We start from the raw sequence: 12629 nt of genomic DNA on the forward strand, positions 1-12629 counted from the left end.
TCCCTTGCACTGAATAAGGACACATCCTGTAAATATTTAGTTTTCCATCCAGACACAATCTCCTGGTGGATAAACAGACTCTCCTCATTAGTTTGTTGGTTACTTGTCAATAACACTGTCTTGAGTTTTAAGTCCAGGAGCTCTCACAGTGAGATCATGCCTGCTTAATTGGATTTATACAACAGCCTGTGTGGAACAACATGGGGTTATTTAATACTTTTTATAATCCCTCCTGATCACTCTCAAATTGATGCCTTCCTTGCCACTGCTTCTATTAGCCCCCTCGTTCTAATCCTCACCACTTTATCCTTACAATCCCTTACCCGGCTTTTGCCTGGGTCCCCCACCTCAGGCCCTTACTCAGTCTGATTTATTCTGCAAACAATATACTACGGTGAGCACGGCTGTTCCTGGCTCAAAAACCTCCCATGCCCTGCGCTGCTGGGAGGATGAAGCCCGCACTCACCCTGGCATGCCAGGTCCTCTATCATCTGGCCCCAGTTTACCTACCCAATTTTCTCTGCGAATTTGAATCTACATCTTTAGCTTCAGTTCAGCTTATCTCCTCTTCACACTTCCTCAAACTCATCATGAGCAGCAGACACACCCAAGAATACACAGCCAGGTGTCAGGAGACGCGAATCCTGGTCTGGCCGCCCTGGTTCTTTCTCCTCCTATACCCTCACCTCTCTGAGCTCGCTCCCTGGCCTCTTTATCGGAGGGTGGGTGAGGGGGTCCTGCGAAATACTGGATGTGAAGTTCTTTCACAGTGCTAAAGGGCCACATAAACACTTATTACTAGTACAACATCACACTTATCACTCCCCCCCAAAAAAAACATGCTGGAATAGGCTGTTCACTATTTCTCTAGCCAGGAACGCTCTCTTTCTCCTCTCCACTCAGCCAATATTTAGTTATTACTCAAATTAAGGCCTAGCCCACTTTCCACTCCCTTATAAAGCTATTTCCTCATTATTCTCACCCACAATGATTTTCCTTATTTGACCTATAATTTTTACTCTTTATAAAAGCATCTGCAACCTAATACAAAAGAATTTCCTATGCTCTAAGTGTTCAAATGTGTAAATTCTATCTTTAAAAGTCCATCAGGGGAGGGGGAATGGGAAGTCATTGTTTAATGGGCACAGAGCTTCAGCCTGGGATGATGGAAAAGTTCGGCAGATGGACGGTGGTGATGGCTGCACAACAATGTGAATGTATTAATGTCACTGAATTGTAGACCTAAAAATAGTTAAAATGATAAATTTTATGTTATATATATTCTACCACAGTAAAAAAAAAAAGTACATCAAGTCACTAAGGAACAAATCTTGTACTCCATCATCTCTCACAAGTCCAAGCATAGTGCTGATTTCTATTACACCACCTCATAAAATTAAGAAATATCTGCTGCACGAGGATAATAATAATATTATTTGAACATTTACGGATCACTTGACAAATACAAAGCCGTTTCAGCATAAACTAGTTTAATCATTTGATCCTGAAAAACCCTGTGAGGTAAGAGAGACGGGTATCAGGGCCGGTACCATGGTGTAGTGGTTAAGTCCAGCGTGCTCTGCTTTGGATCCAGGGCGTGGACCTATACCACTTGTCAGCCATGCTATGGCAGCGACCCACACGCAAAATAGAGGAAAGTTGGCACAAATGTTAGCTCAGGGCCAATCTTCCTCAAGCAAAAAAAAAAAAGAGGAAGATTGACAACAGATGTTAGCTGAGGGCCAATCCTCCTCATCAAAAAAAAAAAAGAAAGACAGGTATCATTTATCTCTATTTTCTAGATGAAGAAACGGACACTCGAAAGGTTTAGTGACTTGATTATGGTCAGAGAGTACCAGGCAGAGCTGAGATTCGTCTGCATCTCATGAATCTGAGAAATTTCACAAGCTTTTTGTTAGCTGTTCATCTTATTGGAACAATTAATGCCTTTTCTCCTCGGAAAAATTCATCCAAGAGCATATTTCTCTGTGCAAGGGCAAAGAGCCTTCACCTCGCACCCTGCAGCAGCAGCTGCTCTCACAGAACACTGACAGGGGCCACTCTCAGGCTCCCAGGCTCTCTACTTAATCCAGACCCTGTGGGCAGCTGCCCCCCGCACATGTGTCCTTCCATGAAGCTGGACCCGACATGGCAACATTTTAGCCTGGATGACAGGACTGACAGGAGGTGCTCCAAAATGAATGGTGAATCGGTCCATATAAACTGTGAATATTCAGAAGAACCTGAATTTCTCTAGGAATGATTAAAACCAATCAGTACTCTAAATGTGGAATAAATGAATGACTCACTCAGGCTCTCAATAACTAGTAGAAAAGTTTATCAATGATCTAGCTGATTACAGATTAAGGATGTAAGGACCCTTTATGTATTGAAACACATAGTCATCTCCTTAAAAGGTCTGTTCTAGCCTCGCAGAGTGGTGAAGGACAGCGCCCTGTGCTGCGGAGATAGCACACATATTCAGCATTGCTGTTCTGACAAGTCACCTCCTGATTAGGCTTCAGTTGAATTAAAGGCTGAATGTGTTCCTTGGTTCCAGGAGAAGCTTGGTTCTAAACACCAAAGCTCTAGAAGTCTCAAAAGTCCACTGAAGAGAGCCTAATTTATGTGACTAGAAATATTCCTACTCCTATTTACTAAACACCCTTGAAAGAAAAGGGGAGCACTTTGAAATGCCTGTACATACTCACGCTAAATTCAACATCTTCTAAATTGCCTCCTTTTGGAAAAAGCACTACACTTTCTCACAAAATTGAAAACAGAATTGCAACATGACCCAAAAATTCCATTTCTGTGTACATAGTCAAAAAAATTGAAAGTAGGGTCATGAAGAGATATTTGTACACCCACATTTATAGCAGCATTATTCACAATAACTAAAGGTGGAAGCAACCAAAGTGTCCACTGATGGATGAATGGATAAACAAAATGTTGTATATACATACAGTGGAATATTATACAGCCTTGAAAAGGAAGGAAATCCTGACACATTCTGTAATATGGATGAAACTTGAAAACATGCTCAGGGAAGTAAGCCAGACACAAAAAGACAAATTCCACTTATATTAGGTACCTAGAGGAGTCAAATTTGTAGAGACAGAAAGTAGAATGGTGGTTGACAGGGACTAGGGAGAGGGAGGTATAGAAAGTTATTGTTTAATGGGTTTATAGAGTTTAGTTTTGCAAGATAAAAAGAATTCTGGAGATTGGTTGCACAACAACGTGAAGGTACTTAACACTACTAAATCTTACACTTAAAAATGGTTAAGATGGTAATTTTTATGCTATCTGTATCTGATGACAATTAAAAAAAAAAATCTCTCATCAAAAAAAAGCACTACACTTATTACTAAGTCCTTCTGTAGCAAGGAATTCCACACCAGAGAGCAAGGATTACCACAGCACATGAGACTCTCTGAACTGTGGATATAATTAGGCACCGCATCCATTATAACACTACAGACGTCATCATGTGTTACCAGCATCTGTTGACAGATCTCATACCCAGCATATCACTGAAATGGCAAGAGTAGAGAAGGGAGCCCACAATAGAAACAATGGCATTTTATCCTTGACCTGTTCCAACAGTTTGTCTCATAGGACATAAATAGAGGCCTCTGCTCTGGCTGCCCTGAGCTCACAGTTCAATATTATTTTACTGACTTGAGTAGGGTCTATACCAAAAGTAGAAACAGAGTATCTTCTAAATCTGCTGGGTCTATGTCCTAATGTAGTGTTTCATTTTGCTTTTCCCCAGTGTCTTCAACACTCAACATATCTAAGAAAAAAAGTGAATTCTCACTTTAAACTTTTAGCGTTATTTTGTACCGGGATCAGAAAGTTTGTCTGTTTTTTAAATAATATACTTCGAGTGCTATACAGTTATAATAATATATTCACACAGGAATCCCAAACTCAGAGAAAATTACAACAATGCAATTATATAAACACATATTGTAAACACATTAGAAAAATTAAATATGACAGAAAGCGTGTATCAATATGGCCTTTGGAAACTGACGTTAGCTCTATTCTGCTATTGTACTGTACTTAAAAAAAAATCAACAGAAACCACTGTGATTAGACTATTACTTTCAAAAACAATGGGCAGACAGTACCTGTCCAATTCCTTAGCTATTTTACTGTTCTTCATAAGGAAAAAAAAAAGCAATCTTTGAAACAAAGACTTAGGAGTTTTTTTAAATCCATGAAAAATGTAGTAATCAAAATTGTGGGAAAAATTTAAAAAAGAAACACTCACTGCTAAAAATTAAAGTCACTTTTTAACTTCTTGCTGATGGACAATGCATCGAGTCCAGATGACACATTAATAATCCTCAGGCCAAGTGTTTCCCTCACGAGTCATCTCAAAAATTGTAGAAGGTTTGAAATTCTGTCTTCCTTTATAGACTCAACTTCTATGTATCACTCCCATTCTGTTGTTTCCAAGAAGGTAGGGCTGGTGGAAGTCTTAGAAAACTAAGGTGGAGAATGAAATGTAGCTAAATTACAGCTTTAAAATAATAATAGTAAGTGGTATTTTAAGAGAGAAGGCAGATAAAAGAGAAATCGTGACATAAAAATATCATGGTAATTTAATAAACAACAAAAATAAATGGTTATTTGATAACTATCCAAATATGGGGCCTCTCTCCTCCAGCCAACACATTTGTTGGGAGGGAAGCATGGGATGTGTGTGTTTTCCACAGTCACACACTTATTCACCATGTACTATCACACAATCACCCACAGTGGCAGCTGCACAGAGCACTTCCCATGCACACATATGGTCAACAGAGGTTATCCACTTAAAAGCAGGCCCTTAGAAGGGAAATCCGCTTTACTCCACTCCCAGAAAAAGAGGGGGAAAAGCACAGAGCACTTTGCTTTTGCCATGACCCTGTCATCATAAGGCTGGGTTAGCAGGTCTGTGTTGGCACGCCTGACCCAGCCAGGCTCTGTGCCCAGTCAAACAGGAGACAGGATTTAGCCTCCTAGTAAGCATCCCCTACTTCTTCTAGCCAAGAGGATCAAGAAGAAACCTTCAAATGGTGGAATGTTCCACTGGGCCCCCAGAGAGCACCAACCAAGACGGGCAGGGAGCTCTTAGAGCTGGCTGACTCCCTCGTCCCTGGGTGCTTACCTCAATGAACCATAAATAGAGTGTGAAATGATTATTACTTTACCGGTGAATGCCTAGGGTTCATACAGCATCCCTAAGGAACCCAACACATTTAATAAACGATTTTCAATTACTCTGGGGCAACCCTATGAAAACAGGAATACAGCTGACGTTCATTTGATCTCTTTTATTTGGGGAGAGATGGGCTAGGGGAAAAAGGACGCACAGGGACTAGGAGATACAACTCTGTGGCCAAGGTCACAGACTCAAGGGGTCAGGAGCAGACCTGAGACTCTTTCAAATTCTGGTCTAATGCAGGTTAAAACAGAAACACACTTACACAGCACTGTTCTTCCATTAACATTTCTCGTTTTGTAACTCTTATGTTACTTGCGCACGCGCGCGCGCACACACACACGACGCCCAGTTTCCTGCCTGTCCCTGGACGTGTTCTCCTTTCTAATGGGGCACCCAGGCTACGATGACACCGGACAACACGACACCTCCATCAAGCCTCTCCCGCTAGTCCACACGGTCGGTCGGCGCCGCCCACGGGCTGGAGCCCCGCGGGGGAACGGGACACACAGACACGCGGGCCAGGCCCGCAGATGGTGCGCACGGGGCCCCTGCTGACCTTCCTCTGCTGCTTTTCCCAGGCCGGGTCGAGGAGCAGGTCGCGGTCCCACTCCTCCTCCTGGATCATGTACTCGTCATCTTCGTAGACGTAGTTGTACTGCACGCCGGGCTCTATCTGGTTCATGGCGCTCAGGTGGCCGGGGCTGCGGCGGGGCGCGCGGGGCTCGGACGGACGGACAGAGGCGCGGCGGGGCCGGCGGGGCGCGCGGAGCTCGGCAGAGGCGCGGACGGGCGGGCGGGCGGGCGCGGGGTGACCTTCGCGCGGCTCCTCTCGGGGCGGCACACCTAGACGCTGGGTCGCGGGCGAAGCACCAGCTCGGGCTGCGAGCAGCTGCCGCGCCGCTTAATACCCGTGCCGCCCGTCACGTGGCCGCCCGGCCGCGCCCCCGCCCCGCCCGGGCCTCCGCCCGCGCCCGCCCCCGCCGGTGAGCACGTGCCGCCGGGCAGGGGCGCCGGGCGGCTCCAGGGTCCCCGCTCCTACTGCTGCTCTAAACCTCCTTGGTGGTGTGTGTTGAGGCCGCCGGCGCCAGCCCACGCCGCCCATCCTCCCTGCTCCCTTCTGGCTCCAGGCGCGTCTTGACTTGCCGGAGCCTGGGTTGGTTCCCCAGGTGGGTGGATGTACGCGGGCAAGGGGAGGGATGACCACGGCCTGGATCCCTGACCACCCCCAACACATCCAAGTTTTCCATATATTATTTGCATATTCTCGTTTTCCTTATATTTCCACATATTCGTTAGATATCTCTCTCTCTCTCTCTCACACACACACACACACACACACACACACACACACCTAAAAAGTAAAGTTTAAATGCTGTGGAATCCCCTCTTTCCTCTCCCTCTCCTCCCAGCCCTCACCTGGGGAAATCAAGCCTAGGGACTTCTACCAACCATATTAAAATGTCAGGAACCAAACCAAAGGCGGGAAGTGTCAGCTCTCACCTGCCTGTCATAAATTTAAAAGAACTGACAATGGAGGACAAGCAGCCAGCTTCAGGATTCCATCTCGCCCTGATGTGTTGCATTTAAGCCTTTTCATCCCTATGGTGCTGGTTAGCTGTTCCCTCTTGGTTACGCCCCGGAAGGAACCAAGACCAGGACTCCTGGGACGAGTAGGTTGAAATATTTTCATCATGTATTTATTAAGCACCCACTGTAATTCAGACACTGTGTTAAGCACTGGAGATACAGAGGCAAGCTGATAGACAGGGCACTTGCCTCCTGAAGCTTATGTCCAAGTTGAATAAAAGTTGCCCACAGATGTCACACAACTGTTTGTGGTTCAGGGCTACTAATTTGTTGACATTTCAAGCTGAAAGTATGCCCGGATTTATCATTCTTCCTTAGAAGTTTTTACATCACTTAGTTTTATTGTTTTGGGCTTCTTGCAAAAAGACTTTGACAAATTAGCAAATACATTGCATTAACGTTTTTAAAAACATATTCACTAGAATGTGAACGTCATGAGGGCAGGGATTTTGTCTTGTTCACAGCTGTGATCCCCAGCAACCAGAGGTGTGCCTACTCATAGTAGGTGCTCAAATATTTGTTGAAGAAATAAATATCCTTGGAAGCAGTGACTGAGCTAATTTGCTTGGATTTAAATTTAAAATTTAAAGTTTATATTTTGGATTAAAATCATACTCTCTGAACAAGTCTATCAGTAAATTTTAACTGTTAGAAACTGGATCAACAATTATAAAAACTGTTAATCTTGGTCTTCAGAAGTTAACTGTGGGACTTCAGGTTCCAAATGAGATGGATAAAAAGGCACCAGATTTACCATTCCTGCCTGAAACAACTAAAATCTGGGGGAAAAAAAGATATGAAACAAAGATTTTCAAGACGTTAGTCATCAGGCAAGAAAGGATGATGATCCCTAAGAGGCAGGAAATAAACAATATGAGCACTAGGATTGTCCCAGCTTATTGCCTGGAGAAAGTTTCCAAGATGCAATGCAATAAAGGGGAACCCAGGCATAGCTCAGTGGTCAACTCCCTAAACTGGGAGCTCAGAGAGACCAAGGTGGCTAGAGTCTGCAAGGTCAATTACAGAAGAGAAGAGAGCCACAAAGAGAGAGAAGCCTGGAGATTTGCAGAGGATCCCCCTCTAGTCTGATCAGTGAGTGCATGGGGGAAAAATATCTGAGGCCAAGGAAAGAAGCACCCAAAAGGATTAGAAGGAAAGATCACTGGAACTGGTAAAGGGCCAGGAATAGTTCCTGCTCCTATTAGCCAGAGTGGAAAACCTCATAATTCACAGAGTGTCAAATAGAGCATTCAGAAGGGGGCAGAAATTAGCTCTAAACTAAATGATGTAATGGTCCTGTCTGAAAAGCTCAAAAGGAAGACCTGAAAGGATCAACCTGTTTCCAAATCACTTAACCATGTCCCAGAACAAAGCTCAAAAATATCTAGAGGTGTAAGAAAACATTCAACACTTAGCAAGGTAGAGTTGGCAATTTCTGGCATCTATCGAATATTACCAGGTACACAAAGAAGCAGGAAAGTTATGATCCATATGGAATAATCAATCCAAACTGATCCAAAATTGACCCATGATAAAGTTATTAGTAGAAAAGAACATTAAAAGTAATTACTACTGCATTCCATATATTCAAGAAGCTAGAGGAAGGATTGAACGTGCTAAGTAAAGACATGAAAGATATTTTTTTAAAAGACCCAAATTGATTATCTAGAAATGAAAAGTACAACATCTGAGATAAAAATGCACTGAATGGGTTTAACTACAAGATAGACATTGCGTAAGGAAAGATGAGTGAACTTGAAGACGTAGCAATAGGAACAATCCAATGTGAACACAGAGAGACAAAAAAGACTTTAAAAAAATACGCAGATGATCAGTGAACTGTGGGAGAACTTCAAGCAGCCCAATATTTGTGTAACTGGAGTCTCTAAAGTGGGAGGACAGGAAAAAATGTTTGAAGAAATAATGGCTAAAGTCAAGAAATTAGTAAGGAGATTTCTACTTCTGGCTGAGACAGAATAATGGGCACTGGAATCACCCTTCTGCCTGAAACAACTGGAAAACAAAAACAGGACAAAACATGAAACAATGGTTTTCAAGACACTGGACATCAGGCAATGAAGGAAAGAAATTGTGAGAGATGGGAAACAAATGATGAGAGTCCAGTGATTACCTCGGTTTACGGCTTGAGAGAGCTTGTATGCCAGAGCATTGAGGTAGAGTCCAGAGGATTCCCTGAGTTGAGGAGATGAAGCTAAGAGTCCAGGGAGTAGAAGGCAGCTGGTATTTACAGGACAGAGTATCAGAAAGGAGAGGGCGATGCACGGAGAGAGCTCTTGGAGATCTTCAGAGTTTCCCACCTGAGTATTCAGCAGAGTACTGATCAAAGCATGCTTGTAAGGAAACTACTCGAATCCAAGGAAAGAACCATCTGAAAGGATTAGAGGGAACAGTGCATATCATTTGCACAGGGCCACGTGGGTGCGTGCTCCCACCAGCAGGACTGCAAAAACTCATAATTCCCAGAGCATTGGGTAGAATACTTAGGAAGGTCTTGCCCCAGTAGCATGGAATTAATTATTCCTAGAGTAGTAGTAGTGTGGTATTAATTATTCCTTGACTAGTAGTAGTATGGAATTAATTATTGCTAGACTAGTCCTAGAATGAGCACTGCTCTAAATCGACCTAACAAATCATAAAACAATCATAAAGTCATAAAAGAAAGACCCAAAAGGATACAACTGTTTCCAAGTACGTAACTTGTTTCCAAGTAATTTAACTATTTCCAAGTAACTGAACTATATCACAGAACAAAGCTCAAGAAGATTTAAAGGAATACAAAAATATCCAGCACCTGATAAGGTAAAAACCACGTTATCTCACATCCAATCAACGATTCCCACATATACAAAGAGGCAGGAAAACGCAGCCCATAATAACGAGAATAGCAGTTGATCGAAACTGACCCAGGGCTGACACAGATGTTAGAGTGGCAGATAGGGACATTAAAATAATTATTACAACTGTATTCTATATGTTCAAAAAGTTAAATAGAAACACAAGATATATTTTAAAAAAAAGACCCAAATGAAACATCTAGAAGTGAAAACTACAGTCTCTGAGAGGAAGAATACACTGGATGGGATTAAGGGCAGATTAGACATTGCAGAAGAAAATATTAGTGAATTTGAAATCATAGAAATAGAAACTATCCAAAATGAAATAGAGAAAGAAAAAAAATAATCCAAAAGAATGAAAAGAGCTTCAGTGACTTTGTTGGAGGGGAATCCACCATGGGTCCTGAGTGTGCCTGCACCTTCTCGCAGGTATGCCAAAATTGCGGGACCCTGACAGCTTCTACTAAGGCCGTTTCTCAGGATTGTATTTGCAATAAGCAACCTTGACAGATGAGGTAATGTCTACCCTCCAACAAAGAGCAGTCTTGCTTCTGCTTGCTATAAAAGTCATGAATCCCAAGCTCAGTGTTCCTCTCCTATACTGAAACGCACTGTGTGCAGGCTTCCATGATGGGCCCATTTCATCACCCAATGGGACTTGGGGATTGTGGGGAGCCATCATGAGCATCCAGATAGATCACATTCAGGGCCATGAAACAACTCACAGTAAGTTTAAAAGGATACAAGTCTTAAAAGTGTGCTCTCAGATCACAATAGAATTAAATCAGAAATTAGTGACAAAAAGATCTCTAGAAAAACTCCAGATATTTTCAAATTTAATAACACATTTCTAGGTAACCCATGAATCAAAGGAAAAACCAAAAGGGATATTAGAAAGTATTTTTTTAACAGTATGAAAATGAAAATATGATATATCAGAAGTTGTGAGACGCCACTAAAGCAGTACTTAAGGGAAAATTTATAGCCCTACATGCCTATATTAGAAAAGAAGAAGGCTGTTACATTAGTGACCTCAGCTTATGCCTTAAGAAACTAGAAAAAAGAGCAGAGTAAACCCAAAGTAAGCAAAAGAAAGGAAATAATAAACATCAAATTAGAAATCAATAAAATATATAAAACAGAAACCTAGTAGAGAAAATCAATAAACCTAAAGCTAATTCTTTGAGGAGATCCATCAAATTGATACACTTCAAGCCACACTGATCTAGAAAAAAACAAAATTATCAATAAGAAATGAAAGAGGTGACACCACTACAGACTCTATAGATATTAAAAGAATATGTGAATATTATTCACAATTCTATGCCAATAAATTCAACAGCTTAGATGAAATGGACAAATTAATGACACAAAGTATCAAAGCTCACTCAAGAAGGAATAAAAAATCTGAATAGCCTATATCAATTAAAGAAACTCAATTTGTAGTTTAAAACTTTCACACACACATACACAAACACTCTTACAGCCCGGATGCCTTCAGTGGTGAATTCTATCGAACATTTAAGAAAAAAATAATAGCAATTATTCACAACCAAGAAATTGAAGAGAAGGAAATACTTCCTAACTCATTCTGTAAGACCAGTATTAGTCTGATACCAAAGGTAGATAAAGACATTACAAGAAAAGAAAACTACAGATCAGTATCTCTCATGAAAATAGATGCAAAAATTCTCGACCAAATTTTAGCAAATTGGATCCATAACAATCACGTGGGGTTTATACCAGGAATGCAGGGTTGGTTTCAATATTCAAAAATCAATCCATTTAATTCACCATATTGGCAGATTAAAAAAGACTAACAAACCATGTGATCATCTCAACAGATATAAAAAAGCATTTGACAGGATCCAACACTTGTTACTGATAAAACTCTCAGCAAACTAGAATAGAAGGAAACTTCCTGAACCTGAAAAAGGGCATCTATAAAAAAGAAAACTATAGCCAACATCATACTTGGTGTTGAAAAACTGAATGCTTTCCCCCTAAAACCAGGGACAGAACAGTTATGTCTGCTCTTACAACTTCTGTTCAGCACTGTACTAGAGATTCTAGCCAGGGCAATCAGGCAAGAAAAAGAAATAATCATTCAGATTGGAAAAAAGTAAACCTGTTTTTCTTCATAGACAATGACCATGTATGTAGAAGATTCAGTGGGGTCTTCAAAAATGTTACTAGAACTAATAAGTTAATTTATAAAAGTTGCAGGATACAAAATCAACATACAAAAATCAAATTGAGAAATCTTCAGGCCCAGATGGCTTCATTGGCAAATTCTAACAAAATTTAAGGAAACAGTAACTCCAATCATACACAATCTCTTCCAGGTAACAGAAGAGGAAGGAAAACTTCCAACTCACTTTATGAAGCCAGCGTTACCTTGGTACCAAAACCAGACAAAGACGGTACAAAAAAAGAAAACTAGACCAATTTCCCTCGTGAACATGGATACAAAAATCCTCAACAAAATATTAGCAAATTGAACTCAGTAATGTGTAAAAAGAATAAAAACATTTGAAAATCACATATCCAACAAAAGACTTATATCCAAAAATATGTAAAAATCTCTCTTCATGCAACACTAAGAAAACAATTAACTCAATAAAAAGATGGGCAAAAGACTTGAACAGATAATTTACCAAGGAGGCTATACTTGTGGCAAATAAGCACATGAAAAAATGCTCAACATCATTCGTCATTCGAAAAATGCAAATTAAAACCACTATGAGATACCACTACCCATCTATAAGAATATCTAAACTTAAAAGGTCTGAACACATCAAATGTTGGCAAAGATATGGAGGAAATAGAATTCTCATATGCTGTTGGTGGGAATATAAAATGGTACAACCACTTTGGAAAACAGTTTGACAATTTCTTAAAAAGTTAAACATATGCCTGCATATGACTCAGCCATTCCACACAAGGTGTTTCTCCCAGAGGAAAGA

At 41.2% G+C, this 12629-nt stretch overlaps 1 protein-coding gene across 2 annotated transcripts in view; it reads right to left on the bottom strand.

The window, feature by feature from the left end:
- ACTN2 (actinin alpha 2) overlaps positions 1-6046 on the bottom strand; it is a 66113-nt gene extending 60067 nt beyond the window's left edge. Inside the window, exon 1 of one of the 2 annotated variants that reach the window (XM_004432399.3) lies at positions 5778-6046. In XM_004432399.3, the coding sequence (XP_004432456.1) occupies positions 5778-5903 (126 nt within the window). In that variant the 5' untranslated portion in view covers positions 5904-6046. The remainder of the gene's footprint in view (positions 1-5777) is intronic. The other variant, XM_087431913.1, reaches the window with a different exon arrangement.
- Between the last annotated feature and the right edge of the window lie 6583 nt (positions 6047-12629).

The sequence above is a fragment of the Ceratotherium simum genome, chromosome 6, assembly GCF_057802395.1.
Source record: "Ceratotherium simum simum isolate JZ-2026a chromosome 6, ASM5780239v1, whole genome shotgun sequence".
In the NCBI taxonomy this organism is placed as follows: domain Eukaryota; kingdom Metazoa; phylum Chordata; class Mammalia; order Perissodactyla; family Rhinocerotidae; genus Ceratotherium; species Ceratotherium simum.